Source organism: Mercurialis annua, linkage group LG5 (assembly GCF_937616625.2).
Source record: "Mercurialis annua linkage group LG5, ddMerAnnu1.2, whole genome shotgun sequence".
Lineage (NCBI taxonomy): Eukaryota > Viridiplantae > Streptophyta > Magnoliopsida > Malpighiales > Euphorbiaceae > Mercurialis > Mercurialis annua.
In genome coordinates this window covers 55,352,698-55,368,311 of record NC_065574.1, presented here as the reverse complement: position 1 = coordinate 55,368,311, position 15,614 = coordinate 55,352,698, and the positions used below count along the sequence as shown (strand labels likewise).

The window sequence follows — 15,614 nt, the reverse complement described above, 5'->3', positions numbered from 1 at the left end:
TAAATTAGAGTTGGATACAAACTTGATTTTCGAAGAAAATCTGTAGATGAAAACTTGAAATATCACAATTATTGTTGAAACCAACATAATTCTGCAATAAAACAAGCGGAAATCATCATAAAAATCTTGAAAAAAATCAAAAAAAATTGATAGAAAAAAGTTATCAACAATCAGAACAGTTGATCGTCCATAGTGATAAGGTCTTGATCGACTCAAGAAAAACAAAAACAAAAACATATGATATTAAAATACATCAAACCGCATCAAAAACCTATAGATCTCCATAAACAGAGCAATTAATTGTAATTAAACGAAAATAAAACAAAGAATTAAACATATTGGTAATGAAACGATGAACTTTTGGCACAAGTCGAAGTCGCTGCCTCACCACCCTTAAAAACAAAACTTGAGTTGTAGAGAGAAGATAGAAAATGGTTTTAAAGAGATAAAGTTGAAGTGATTAGCCTATATTGTTTGTTACTATTTTCTTTAAAACCTACAATTATTTAAATAAAATAAAATGATTTTTAATTATAGTATAATAAAATAATAAAAGTGTGATAATAAAAAATAAAAACTCAAATATTAATATCTCCTGTCTCTTTCATTCTTCGATTTCTGCTTATAAAAATACCAAAAAAAATTATAAAATACCATAACAATAGCCATTTGATCACGATCTCTCTTTCTTAATTTTTAGTAGATTTTATCTTTTCAAAAATAGAAAACCTTTTTCAAACAGAACAACTGCAGCGTTAAAATGTAAAATACATCGCTAATAGAAACTTAAATAATTTATACGGAATAATAAAGCTAAAAAATGATAAAAAATTAAAATATAATAGATTTAAAAATCTTAAAGAATGAATTTTTGTTTAAATTTACTAACAATTTTTTCTTGAATTGAGCTTAGTCGCAAATAAAATTACCAAATTAATTCAAATAATTCTTTTAATGCTTTCTCAAAATAAGAAAATTAATAAAAAGTTAATTGTATTGTGTCCTTATATTTTTCTTATACTTTTAGTGATGTTATAAACAATTATAGAATAGAATTAAAAAGTTATAATACTAAAATGAAAAGTAATAAGAATTAGTTATACATAAATAATAAAAGCAATTTGTTGAAGTCAATTTATGGAAGTAAAATACTAGACAATTTGAGTTTCAATTCAACATTAATTAAGTGCATCTTGCAAATTTGAGATTAGTAGAAGCATGATGATTATTAAATTAAGGATAATCTAACCCTAATATTATGTATTTTGATAAAACTCAAAATCTTAATATAACTTTATTTATATAGTATAATAAAAAAAAGTCTTGTTTTTCAGCTTCGACTGCAATTAGTTCACATTTACACACTCACTCTCTCAACTAAACCGATCACCAAACATACACTCAAATGGACCCTAGAGAACCGCCTCAGATTCCACACCATCAACATCAACATCAACATCAACATCAGCATAGCATGATTCTAGGCGGCGCAGGCGGTGGAGGTGGAGGTGGCGGTATTGGTGGTGGTGTTGGTGTTCCCTCCTCCGCTTACTCAAATTTGAATATGATGAGTCCAAACAATAACAACATAGGTCATCATGCATCTGCTGGCGGTGGCGGTGGTGGTGGTTTTCCCTTTAATTCGGTGGGACCGCCTCCGCCTCACCAGCAACCGAAACCACCGTCTTCTTCCGACGGTGGTGGTGGTTTGTTCGACGGATCATCTCCGCCGTCTTCGAGCGGCGGAATGAGGTTTAATATGATGGAACAGTCTAAGAAGAAGAGAGGTCGGCCGAGGAAGTATACTCCTGACGGCAACATTGCTTTGGGTTTATCGCCAACTCCAATTTCTTCCGCTTCTCCGACTTCGTTAACTCCACAACAGCAGCAGCAGCAGCAGCAGCAACAACAACAACACGGTGGTTCTGGTGGTGGTGGTGGTATTGATTGTGGTTCGAGTGGTGGTGGTGTTGTTGCTATTGGTACACCTGGTGTTGCTTCTGAGCCTTCTAGTAAGAAACATAGAGGACGACCCCCTGGTTCTGGGAAAAAACAACTTGATGCATTAGGTATATATTTAAGTTTGTTTAATTTTGTTTTGTTCGTATCTGAAAACTAATGATTGTGTTTATTTTGTGAACAGGTGGGGTTGGAGGAGTAGGGTTTACCCCTCATGTGATTACAGTGAAAGCCGGCGAGGTATAATTTTGGTAGTTATTCTTTGAGTAAATTGCAATAGCTTATGGTGAATCATTTTAAATTCGGTAGCACGGACACGTACACGGAGAAACGGTGTTGCTTTAAGGTTTCCTGTGTAAAAAATGAATATTCGTGTCCGAAACGTTATGTGAGACATGTTGATTGAATGAAGTGTCCGTGCTACCTAGGTTTTAAGTGGAAGTAGTCAATGTGTAAAAAAAAATGAAGAAGAATGACAAGAAGAAATTAATAGTTTTTAAGGAAATAAATATGAAAAACTAGAAGAAAGTTTGGATGAGTGAGCCGTATATTAATTATTCATGATAAGTTTGCAAATGGAACATTTTTCGTTAACGTTTTGTTATTTTTGTATTATTCGAAATGAAGTTCTCGTTCTGCGATCTTGCAAATCATTTCATCAACTTTTTGTTATATATGTGAACGCTACAAATGGTTTAGATTTTGCATAGTAGTAATTGGTGCCTTACCTTCCATGTGTAATGCATATTTATGATGCGATGAGTTCTTATATTGGCCGCTAGTTGATAGTTGTTGCCGGCTGTTTTGCACTTGCAGCTGTTATTGATTTAAAAGTTGTATTTGGGGTTTTCTTTAAGCAAATGTCGATTTCATTAATTACGACATTGTGCCCCGTGTTTCTCTATAAAGATGCCAAACAAATCTTTTTACCTTGAACATTACGTATTTGTTAAATAAGTTTCTTTTTCATACAGGAACCGAGATATTCCTACCTCTTCCTTCTTTCCGAAAGCAGATATGGAATATCTTGACAGAATCCACTATTTATAATTATCTTTCTTTTATGGTTATTCCATTTAGGTTTGCAGAAATTCTTTTTGTAAAACTGGACTCGCACGCGTGCAAAAAAAGTCTATATTTAAATTGGTAATTTAATGCATTAATAATAACCATTTCACAGCTTTTTCATGAAATGTTTTAAACTATCTCCTATTTAACAATAACGATCCATGGACGATTTTGTCCAAATGTTAAAATTCTGCACTTCTCTTTTAATGTTAGCAACTTTCTTTCTTCTGTAAACATTGGACACATTTCTGAATTTTGAAGACTGGTCTTCTCTAGCAGTTGGGTCTCTATGAATCTAAGGAAGCAATAATTGTTCTCTAGTTTAAAAGATAATATTTCTGCTGGTTGAAAATGTTTAAATTGGTGCTGTTATGGTATATGTTAAGATTGTGTCTATTAAATGGGCAACAACCAAGAGCTGGCCATGGTTGGATACTAATTGTATTGACTCTTCATCTGAATGGTGAGTAAATTGAATCAAGGGCTTGGATACTAGGAGTAGGCTTGGTTGCCATTGCCTTTTTTTAAAAAGATTCAGTGGAAAATGGCTACTTTACGTTTGAAAGTTCTTGAAGAGTGCCAGGGTTGAAATCTTGCAAACTATTTTAATTTTGCGACCAGTATTACAGAGATACTTCTTTATAGTAATTACTAGATGCTGACAGTGGAAGCAAGTTAGTAGGTGTGTTTGAGTGCCTCTTGCTCTGTTTCTTGTCTATCATCAAATGTTTGGGGTTCTTGAGGTGTCTGTTTTGCTGTTTCATGTGTTCGTGTGCTGTATTTTTTTTGATACGGTTATTCACTTGTGAGGTATTCTCACAATTCTAGGTTTCATTTGGTGGCTAGAAAATATTAGAAAGACAAGGTTTGTTTGCCTGCCTTTTTAAAGTGTATGCGCATTTTACTTTTTAAACCTTTTTTTGCTCAAGAAATATATTAAAATATTGTTTTGAGTGGGTGAAATGACTCTGAAACTACCATGTATTATTCAGCAGAAGTGATCAACAGATTTCTTAATGTCTTAAGAAATTATGTGCTTGACCATTTAACCTATTGGGCAATTTATAATCAAACTAGTAGTTGATTCATCGTAGTTTGATTTTATTTCTTTCTTTTCATTTCTTAAATTTCAGTTTTCAAGCTTATTACATGCTATCTTTCTACTATATATTCTCTAGGTTTTATTTAAGTGAGGCCAACTGAATGTTCATGCTAGTTATTTGTTAACCAGGACGAATGCTCCCTGTCGAATGGGCTTGAACTAAGTTTTGCATATGCCAATGCCTAATTATGTAGTCTTAGTGTTTTCTTCAAATAGTATAGAAAAAGAACTAAGTATTAGAACTTTATAGTGAACTTAAAGTGCCACGACTTATTTGAAAATTGCTCTAAAGCATTGGCACTTTTAATGCAAGTAATTCTTTTATGATTTTGATATGTAAAATCAAGGGAGATACTATGTTTTTTTTCCTTCCAATATATAACAAAGTAAGTAGTACTCTCTAACAAACCACCATAGGATTATTAAGTGAAGCTCTCATCTAATAGTGATATATTCAACATGAAAATAGAGTACTAAAAATGAAAGTGACCATAGAAGCATTGTGGAATGAATTGTTCCTTAATCTTTATAGATTTTGACTAATAATAGTTGCAACTTAAAGAGTTCAAATTCTATTGGCTTTCTCCCTTTTTAGTGTTTACAGTATTATGATGCCCATTTGTTCCTCTTTCAGTTGTAGCGTGCATGTTCTGTATAGTTCTGCGCTCATTATATAAGTTTCAGCATCTATTATACCTTTTTGAGAAGGCTTGTGATTCTAAAGAGTCTTTATACAGAACGTCAATTGTTTAAAGTACATGGTACAATCTAATTAATTAGTATTTGTTTTTGTTTTTTAGGATATATCATCAAAGATCATGGCCTTTTCACAGCAAGGACCACGAACAGTTTGTATTCTTTCTGCAAATGGTGCCATCTGCAATGTAACCCTTCGTCAACCAGCAATGTCTGGAGGTACCGTCACATATGAGGTACTTCAAACATGCTTGTATAATATTACTACATATTTGTCTAAGGAGTTTTATGTGAAATGAAATTTGTTTATGGTTTATATTCAATGCACAATACTACAATTAAAGCATGTAAAAATCTAGAAAGAGTTGGTAAGAAATTTGTTTATTAAAGAAAGAATTCCTTTTTATGGCATAAAAGGGGGTTAATTTTATTGCAGAGATATGTTATCCCTTTGGAGGGTAAAATCTAAATTCCTTTATCATAACAGGCAATGTGCTTTACTCCAAACATTTTTGGTTACTTTTAACGTATATGACTTTTAGAGTTATATTTCAAGCAAAGGGATTAGGCTGATGGCGTGGAAGCGCAGAGATAAAAATATACTTTTTCAATGCTAGTAACGTCCACTGTTATATTTTTACATTATAAGCTTTCAATGAGCCTTTGCGATTTAATTGGAATTTTCATCTGCCATATCAACCTTTACCGTTCATGAATTAACTTCTTATCTTGAAGAGTGTGAATTTTCACTATTCATGATGGACAAAATAGTTCTTGGAGCTCTTGTATCTAGCTCTAGTAACATAGACAATTTTGGTATAATGTTAATATCAAGTGTATGGACTAATAAAATTAAATACCTATAAAGCTTTGATCTCATAATTATAGCTCTACGTAGGTTGTCTGGGATAAATGAATATAATGACATCAGTCATATATCAAGACTCCATGATAATCTTGGGCATCAATTTTTGGGGCTTGGTGGTGTGCTTATTATTCTATGATTGTGTTCTTTCCACTAAAAGAAGAATAATTCTTGAAAGGTCTTCCTTGCTAACTCAAACTTGTGTTAGAACTTGGTCTTGTGCTAAGCTTGCGCAGTGTGAAATAACCACCATTTTACCCTTTGAGAAATTCAACCTTGCGCAATGAAGGGTAGATTTAGGATAACCCAAAAAGAAGCATAGGGAAAAATAGCCATGTGTTCTATCTCATCCTCGACTGACCGAGTGCTTGATAGGCCCAGTGATTTCTCATCATCATATTTAGCATCCTTTCTGTTGAACCATAAATGTGCTTTGTTTCTTAGGATAAAACCTTTGTTTCTTAGGATAAAACCTTTCACTGTGCCTCTTCTCTCCACGTCTATTGCAGTCAAACTTAGTTGAAGACCAACTTCTTTAAAGTTCAAAAAGCCAATAAATTTACCTAATTTGTTAGGTTCCTTTATGTAAATTCTAAAGTGATCAATAAAAAGGAACTCTCTATTCTTAATGTATTTGCATGCCATAATTAAGCCAACCCAAGAGTAATTAACATGCAAGTATCAACGTCATTATTACTTGAGATAGAATATGCAACCTAAGAGTAGTCTTGCATTTTGCATTTGTGAGTTAAATCATATAAAGATGATAAATAAAGTTAAAAAGAAAAAAGCATCCACTGTTCTCAACCCCAATTTCACGACGTGGCAGGAATGGGGACAAAACAGAATGTTTTATGTTCAACCTTATAGTCAACATATTTTTGCAATCTAGTTTGTTGAACTGCAAGTGTTTCTTTGTAAAACAACCAAATAGGCATAGAGCTTTTGGATATACACCCTCCAATATGATATTGATGAGAAGTCATTATGAATATGTGAATGAAAGTTGGATGAACTGCAAGTGAAGTTCACAGTGATAAACTCTTGCTCCTTAGTTGTTATTATATGTATAATATTCTTGTATTGCTGTCTTTTTAAAGCTTTGTGATAAAGGATGTGCTCAAAACATCATTTGTCCATAAGAAGAAAAATGTCAAATATTCAAATTCCAAAAAATGAATTATACTCCTTCTGTTTTCTTTAGTTGTCCATTTAAGGAAATGTATTTGTCTATAAATAGATGACGCTTTAGGATTTCTAGATGACTTTTATAATTGTATTTCAAATTTACCCTTCTTATTAAATCACTCAATTAAATAGGTAATTTAAATTACAAAACTACACTCTTCACTAATAGGCTCAATGACTAGGATTATATTAGTCTTAAGTCTTAACTTTTATAATTTAAGACAAAGAAACACTTTCTTAATATTAGCAGTTTGCCTTAAAGCGACCACTAAAAAAAAAGAGGGAGTATCAATCTCTTGAAACTGATTTATACTGATGAAAACAAGATAACCGACTGCTGAATTACTTTTGATTTGTTAAATGTGGTACTTAAGTCAGCAAAGAACTCATATTTGTCCACAACTGCTTCTTCTTTGCGATGCCGCCGGTGGCACACTGTATGTTTATGGCATCTTTTATTTATCAGGACACTGTAATATAGAAGAAAAGCTCTATTTTTATCTGCTTACTAGGGGTATATAGAGGGTTTAACACTTATTGATGGATTTGTGTTGTTAAGGACTTGTAAATTCTGGCACTGAAATGGCACAAATTAATGGTTATTAGTTGTGAATCATATGAACTTTTATCTTTTATGCTCTTTTGAGGGCTTCAAAATCCCTCAGTTGAACTGTTTTTTCCTTTCATTTCACTGCCATTATGACTTTTATTTTATCTTGTCAGGGCCGGTTTGAGATTATTTCGCTATCAGGTTCTTTCCTGCTTTCTGAAAATAATGGCAATCGCAGCCGAACTGGTGGTTTAAGTGTGTCATTGGCAGGTTCAGATGGTCGAGTTTTGGGGGGAGGGGTTGCTGGAATGTTAATGGCAGCATCACCAGTGCAGGTTTCACCCTTGAAACTCTTTTTTATCTTTTTCTTAAGAGGAACAAGAACGTCTTTAACATTCATAATTTACAATCTATCTGTAATTCTCAGGCCTAAATATAAATATACCCTGGTACATCGCAAAGAATACTGCGGCACCCTGAATTTTTTGTTTGGCATCTTACCTCAGCTTATATCTATTTATAAAATACTACTCCCCTCTGTTCTTTTTTAGTTGTCCATTTAGCAAAATATATTTGTCTCTAATTAGTTGTCCATTTAGAATTTCAATGTGATTTTAGCTGTTATCTTCCAAATTTATCCATCCCTAATAAATGACTCCATGTTTTCATTTAAAAAGCATTTATTAACTAATAGGGCTATAATAGTATTTTTCTTCATAATTTAAGACAAAAGGAGCATTATCTTGGTATGTGTAATATTGGCTAAATGGACAACTAAAAAAGAACGGAGGGAGTAATAATTTTTGCATGGTAAATGATGTGGTTAAACTCGTACATTTAAAAGAACTGAACGAGAAAATTTGGGTAATAAGAGACTTATCGACATGCATAAGTAGTTTCTCAGCCCAGAGTAACCTGGAAATAGCTGTGGCTGTCAATGATTTGTCTCCCAGCCTCATGAGATATGATGTTATTTGATCAACTCATCTCCAATTTGCTCGTTGTAATTTATACACATATCTTTTCTGTATACTTAGCAAAAATCTGTGAGCTTAATGACAAAAATGAAAAATCTAAATCATATTACATTTCTGTTCTTTTATTTATGAAACATATGATTATGGAAACTTGAGCTTAATTAGGAAGTTTAAGTTGCAAAACTGCCAACACGGTTAGAAAATTATTTTAGATTACAATTTAAGAATTCTCTCTCCTATTCCTTCTCGCTCTGATAGTTAAAGAACATTAAGCTGTTTACTTATAATTCTAAACATTAATTGACTGTTATCTTTGCGTCATTAATAACTATTTGAAAAGAAAATGCAACAATTTTTTTTGTTTATAGTTCAATTGTAACTAGTAAAGTATGTATTTGACCATAGGGATTTTTGTGTTTAGTGCACAGTACTTTTGGATATACACTTATTGAATAATTTTTACAAATTGTATTGTGTTCAATTTTTAGTATTACCAATTGTGTTGTGTGTGGTCGACAAAAAACTTTCAGGGAAGACTTTCAGGGAAGTTTAATGAAATTAATATACAAGTATCTTCTATTTTCGTATGTCCCATTTAACGATTCACACAAACTGTGATATAAGAACTATAATAACCAAAATTGAATAGTGGTAGATATAAGTTCCTTTTTTAGCTCTACAAAGATGTACGGCATCATATTCTAAGATTTAGTACTGGATAGATATAATTCCATTTTTAAGAGTAGAAAAACTTACATTAAAAAGAGGAAGCAGTTGAGTTTAAATTACCGTGTCTGCTAGTTGAATGATTGGGTTAGTTTTAATAGTATTGGTTTTATCATTGTATTCATTATAAGATTTGTTTTTACTGGCAGGTTATTGTGGGCAGCTTTATTGCAGATGGCAAAAAATCAGACTCTATCGTACCGATATCTGGGACTTCCTCTGGACCTACATCCCAAATGTTGAATTTTGGTGCACCATTGACAACAGCGAGCCCTCCGTCTCAAGGGGTTTCTAGTGAGTCCTCTGAAGAAAACGGTAGCAGCCCTCTGAATCGGGATCCTCAAATCTACAGTAATGCTCCTCAACCTATTCATAATATGAACAATATGTATCATCATCAGCTATGGGCAGGACAAAATCAACACTGAAGAGGGTTCTAAGATAACAACAATATGGAAGCTTTGAGGCATTGACACCGAGATGGCAATCATCGAGCTTGCAGAGTAGATTGAGGTTGAATCCTAATATTAACATGCGTTATTTAATTAGGCCGTAGATGAATCTTGCTTTATCATTCTTGTTTCGTCAAGATCGGTTTTCCCCCTTGAGTAGGCTTTTCTTTCTTGCCTTTTATTTTCCGTCATCGAATTTGAAGGCAGCTGTTCCTCAGTCGATATGGACACAGCTGCTTCCGAGGCTGCGTGTCGATCCTTTTTAGGAATGTTTTAGTCAGATTTGGTGTTTAGATATTGCTGGTATTTTGCCTTTAATGTTCGTTCCTAGTTGCTAGTTTCTGCACATGATGTAACAGTTTACATCTCTATGAATATAACAGCAGTCTTCAATTAGATTCCAGTGGAATTTTAGTGCAGAATGGTTTTCTAGTTGGCTGAAGACATGCAAAGGGAATGTGGCGAGCTCTGATTAAGATTCCGTGGGAAATAAATGTTTTATAAATGCACAAGTCGTCATTTTAAAAAGAACAAAGGGTCAACGCGCTCCTTGAACTTGTGACACAGAGTCATCTAATCCAATTTATACTTTTTTGAGCAACTAATTCTATATTTTTTCATTATTGGCTCAAATAATTCTATAATTTATATTTTTATTTTAAAAAATGAATTTAGGATAATTATATCACAATAATCAGAGAAGTATTTTTTTCTTTTTGCATCACTCACTTCCGATTTGTATTTTATGCGTTTGAAATACAATTATGGGATTATTTGATCCAAAAATGAAGAGTTTTGAAATTAATTGCTTAAAAAAGTATAAATTGGATTAGATGACCCCGTGTCAAAAGTTTAGTGGGCACGTTGTCCCTTTGTTCATTTTAAAAATGAGGTTGATTACTTAGATATTCATTTAGGTTATGTTCAAAATAAATAATTCTCCTTGACCTTTTTTCCTAAAAGATAATACTTTTATTTGGTTAAAGGATTTATATAAAAATAAAATAATTTTTTTTAAAATAATTCTAATAACTATTTAAATTATAATTATCTATAAAATAATCATATTATTTATTGTTGTTTTATATTTTATATTGGCAGGTACGTAAATAAAATTATAATTAATTATTATTATTATTATCATTAAAATAATTAAATTAATATTTAAGTTCATGGATCAAGTTGAATTTTAATTCACTATTAGATTTTTTATCATGTCAATTAACATGGTTAATTGATGGAGGAAGATAGTAACAAATTTTGATCAAATCGTTGAAGATGAAATTTCTAATTTTCAAAAAATTAGAAAACTTAATTATTTTTATCTGACCTCATGTTTTAAGTAATTATTTCTTTAATTTTTTTGTAAATTTCAAGATATTCATTGAATCAAATTTTCTTGTGTGGCCTAACTTTTAAAATGTTTCTAAAATTTAACATGTATTTTATATTTAGCATCATGTTTCATGTCTAACGAAATCACTTCTCATCAGTTATATATTTAAATCAGAATTTTGATAAGAAAATTTGTGAAAATAAGTTGTTGTTTTTTTATTTAATGTTAATAATTTAAAATATTTTTATAAAATATTGTAACTAGTGGAGTGTCCTTGACATAATAATAATAATAGTTATCAAAAGAGGAGAGCATAAAAGAGAGTCCATTCCATTCATTTCGTTTGGTTTTATCTTCTACAGACTGCAACACTGTCACTTCTATTTTTCTTCTCCAAACCCTAAACCCTTAACTCCAAGGTAATCTGTTTTTCTATTATTCTATTCTCATATTTTTTGTTATTATTTCTATCTCTACTCAATCGTATGCTATTGCAAAATTATAATTAGGGTTTTAAGTTATTTTGTTCTTTTTGTGTTATATGTTAATCTGTTTGAAGAAATGAATTCGTGATGATCCGTTTTATACTATTTGTTTATATTTCGCTACCAGTTTTAAAGAGAGATTTGTAAAGAATAATAATAAGTCAAGTAAATTCTGGAAATAAATAAATTGTCAAGTCAAGCTTGAATTTTACTTGAGTTGAGTACCCAGTAGAGCTGAATGCCTATTTGTGACACGAAATGTGCCGACAAATAATCCCGAATTCAATTCCATTTCGAAGCAATTTCATTTCTTAGTTTGCATTGGATGTTTTGTTTTTGCCCTTCAGCACAAAGTATAACCTACGATACAGACCTTGGTAACTAGAAATTTGCATTTTTGTTGTTTTGGGGAAGGTGTGAGGCTACCGGCATTTTACTTGGTTTTGAACTTACGTGGTTATATAGATTTGTCTATATTTTTCTAGGTCTTTCTTGTTATCACAAGTGTGTTTAGATGTGATATGAAGTGTGCAGAGTTTCAGACTTATTATATGAGTATCTTTATCTAAAACTTATTTTGTGGTAAAGTGTTGCTGTTATTTGTAACTCAGTAACTGTGTGTTTCAAAATGCAATTTCCGCAAACAGCAAAACCGATTAATATCTATTAATTGACATGCTAGACTTTTGCTTTTAGCTGCTTCACCGACAAGTTTTATATGCTCACTTTATTAGCGAGAAGAACTTCATTCATTGGGATAAGTTTGCCTCTCTTCTTTTATGTGTAGGCAATATTGTATGAGTGGCCCATGTCTTTCTAATATCTTTCTAGTAATTTTTTTTAAATTTTTCTTCATCAAAAAAAAAAACTTCTTAAATTTTCATCTTTGTACTCTTTGATATTTTGTCGGTATTCTATCTCAATATTTTTGTCTTCTGTTTGGTTGACCTCTGTCTTTGTTTTTATGCAGATGAATAGGGAGAGGCTTATGAAGATGGCTGGTGCAGTTCGCACCGGTGGCAAGGGAAGCATGAGAAGGTGGGCTAACTACTATCCTATATTGGTTTCACTAGATTAAACTTATAAGTTAGCTGTGACCAAAAAAGAACTAAAAAATAGTAGCTGTAAGTTTCTCAATGAAAAGCAGTCTGCTAAAAACCTTCTGAACTTTGGCCAAAGTATTCTGTAAATACAACAATAGTTTCTTTGTTGTTCTGTTTTGTTGCTTCCGTTGAATTTTTCAAGACTAATTCAAATGTTAGATATATGTGATTTGATTCTCTGATCAGTTCAACCATGAGAAACAGCCCACTCCACGGGGTCTGAACTCGGTAGTTTGATTTCCTTTTATCGTTGGAACTACAAAAATTTATGCAGGGTGGATAAAGAAGGATTGCGGTGTCGTAATCTTTGTTGTCAGTGAACTGCATGGTATCTAGGGCAATTTTAATTCATGCTACGGCTGCTATTATTTTTCTTCCAATTGTAATTTTAATCTGCGTATAGGTGTTGACATTGAGATTTCTTGGTTTTCTTGTGATTTGGGAATTGTCATCTGAATGTTCGCTCTTAAATATAGAAAGAAGAAGGCTGTCCATAAGACGACAACTACAGATGATAAAAGGCTTCAGAGCACTCTGAAGAGAATAGGAGTGAATGCAATTCCTGCAATTGAAGAAGTTAATATATTCAAGGACGACATTGTTATTCAATTTGTGAACCCAAAAGGTGAATTCCACTTCTCTATATGGATGGATTTATTTGGTCGTGTCGCTCTTATAGCAAGCTGAACATATGCTCAATGTTTATTTCAGTTCAAGCATCCATAGCGGCCAATACTTGGGTTGTTAGTGGCGCCCCACAGACTAAGAGTACGTCTCTAATACTCATGATAGCTGCAACAAGAACTGTTATCTGTATTATCTGGACTCTCAGTCTCAAATTGATTTTTATTTCACAGCAATAAGACTAACATTTTATTTTTGTTTCACCCACTTCAGAATTGCAGGATATTCTTCCTCAAGTTCTTGGACATTTGGGTATATTTTTTTTCTTTTTTGATTTATCCAACATATTAATCTGCTAATTGTGTAATTGATGCTCAAGGGTTTTCAACTAATTTCTCTCTGTCTATTTTATGAATTCCTAATCTAGGACCTGATAATTTGGAAAACCTTAAGAAATTGGCGGAGCAGATCCAGAAGCAGGCGCCCAGTGGAGGTGCTACTGCGACCACAGCGCCAGAGGAGGATGACGATGATGATGTTCCAGAGCTTGTTCCAGGGGAGACATTTGAAGCTGCTGCAGAGGAGGCTAAAGCTACTTCTTAGAAAGAGTAGGTGAATTTTGTGTTAATTCATACACTGCCTATGTTTTTTTTGAAGAAGTTATTTATGTCACTACAGCTTCATCCTTTATGTTATGTTTTAGTAACACCAGATTATTGTTTGATGTTCTGTTCCAAAACTGTTCAAAACTTTCTGATTTTAGTCGGTTATTACAGTACTGACTCGTCCCTTCCGTTAGTTAGATCACAAAATGTTGAAATCAATCCTTTTTGAAACTGAGGCTGACTTGAAATTGAGGATGAAAAAAGTTGAGATCTCTCCTGTCAATGACAATTGGAATGTATTACTTAGAAAAGAAGTTGCACAAAGAGTTTTTATTTTGAAGTTTAATGAATTGATCCATTTTAAGCCAAGTTACTAGTGATACTTCAACGCCATTTGTTGTTCTTTCAGAAAATATATAAATATGCTTCTAATATTTACTCTAAAAAATAAGTAAGTCCTTGAATTTTTTTTATTTCAAGCATATTTCCATTTTTCCAAAAATAATTTTATTATCCTCTAAAAAAAAAGAATTTACTCTTGTAAACTGTGTAAATGCTCCACTTTGTAGAAAGGTGTAATACAATCGTTTTTAAAATTTTGAGTATGTATAGATAAAAAATTCAGAAAAAATATTTTTATTCTCGAGATTAAAGTTGAGGTATTTTTGCAATAGTTTTAAGAAGTATTCTTATTTGATATAATTCAAGAGGTTGAAACACTAATTTGAAGAGACTCAAATGGAAAATTTAAGAAAATTCACATGCCATTGGAGTCTATTTATAATAAGGTAAAAGAAATTTTTTTTGAAAAGCCAAATTCACTCTATCTTGAGCAATTTTTCTTTACCAACATTTATAGTTAGGTAATGAAAAATAAATTAACAAAGTTATCTATTCTAATAGAATTGCTCACTTTTTTAATCAAATACTTTACAAAAATACAATTAATATCATAATTTTATTTTATTATACTCTTATTTAATATAGTCATATCAATAAAAATTAATTCATTAATAGATTTAAATAAGGATAAAAAATAATTTTAACAATTATTAATCCACACCACTTCCAGAGAATGATAAACACAACAAGAACACGGATCATTAATTTTGCAACACGCTTCAAGTGGATATTGTGTTAGATTATAATGAATGTCGTTTTCAAGTCGGCTGTCGTATTCTAATTCCTACTACCGGCACCAAACACACACTCTAACGGCTATTTCCATTCAGCTTCCCATTTAAACAACAGCTAACATCCGATCTTTTTCAACAAAAACAAAACAATCTATTTCTTTGCTTACAATACTATTACTAGGGAGCATTCGGTCGTTTCGGCTAAACCGACCGAAATTAAAATTTAACCGAAACTGAATTACCAATAAACTATATCTTGGATGGTAACATTAAGCGTAAAAAATCCTCCTCTTCAAAAGATGAAAATAATTATACGAATCAAAATTTTAAAGATATAACATAAAATATTTGATTAGTTCGACAAAAATATAAAATATAATTATAAATAAAAGATAAAAAAATAAGTTAATTCGGCTATCTGGGTTTCTAAAACTCTTAACTGTAACCGAACTAAAATTTTTCAGTTCAGTTTGATTTATATCAAACTTAAATTAATTTTTTTTTAGATACTAAAATAGCCAATTATATACTTATCTAGTAAAATCGCCAATTTTGCACAAATTTCCACTTTTGTACCCACACGTTCGATATTAACCTCTTTTCCACTCAGAAAAAGTTCAAATAATTCTTTCATTTGAATTTTTCTAGAAGAAAATTAAGATTTCAAATAAGTTATTCATAAGTTCAGTCTATAAAACTGAATACAGTTGAGAGTGAAAAGTATAGATTCGAGTAAAATTGC

General features: G+C 31.8%; 2 protein-coding genes across 3 annotated transcripts; both read left to right on the top strand.

Annotated features, from left to right (window-relative positions):
* Positions 1 to 1,316: 1,316 nt before the first annotated feature.
* On the top strand, positions 1,317 to 9,977 carry LOC126681269 (AT-hook motif nuclear-localized protein 10). Its single transcript, XM_050376777.2, has 5 exons — positions 1,317 to 2,069; positions 2,144 to 2,199; positions 4,930 to 5,061; positions 7,602 to 7,763; positions 9,281 to 9,977. Exons 1-5 carry the CDS (start codon positions 1,406 to 1,408, stop codon positions 9,557 to 9,559), a joined length of 1,293 nt encoding a protein of 430 aa, XP_050232734.1. The 5' UTR covers positions 1,317 to 1,405; the 3' UTR covers positions 9,560 to 9,977.
* Positions 9,978 to 11,213: 1,236 nt separating this feature from the next.
* LOC126683284 (nascent polypeptide-associated complex subunit beta-like) lies at positions 11,214 to 13,909 on the top strand. Of its 2 annotated transcripts, XM_050379133.2 has the most exons (6): positions 11,214 to 11,338; positions 12,375 to 12,442; positions 12,984 to 13,132; positions 13,219 to 13,275; positions 13,405 to 13,443; positions 13,559 to 13,909. In XM_050379133.2, the coding sequence occupies exons 2-6, from the start codon at positions 12,375 to 12,377 to the stop codon at positions 13,732 to 13,734; spliced, it is 489 nt and encodes a 162-aa protein (XP_050235090.1). In that variant the 5' UTR covers positions 11,214 to 11,338; the 3' UTR covers positions 13,735 to 13,909. The 2 variants fall into 2 exon arrangements, with proteins under 2 accessions (XP_050235090.1, XP_050235089.1); XM_050379132.1 differs by lacking the exon at positions 11,214 to 11,338 and having other exon boundaries at positions 12,369 to 12,442.
* The last annotated feature ends 1,705 nt before the right edge of the window (positions 13,910 to 15,614 follow it).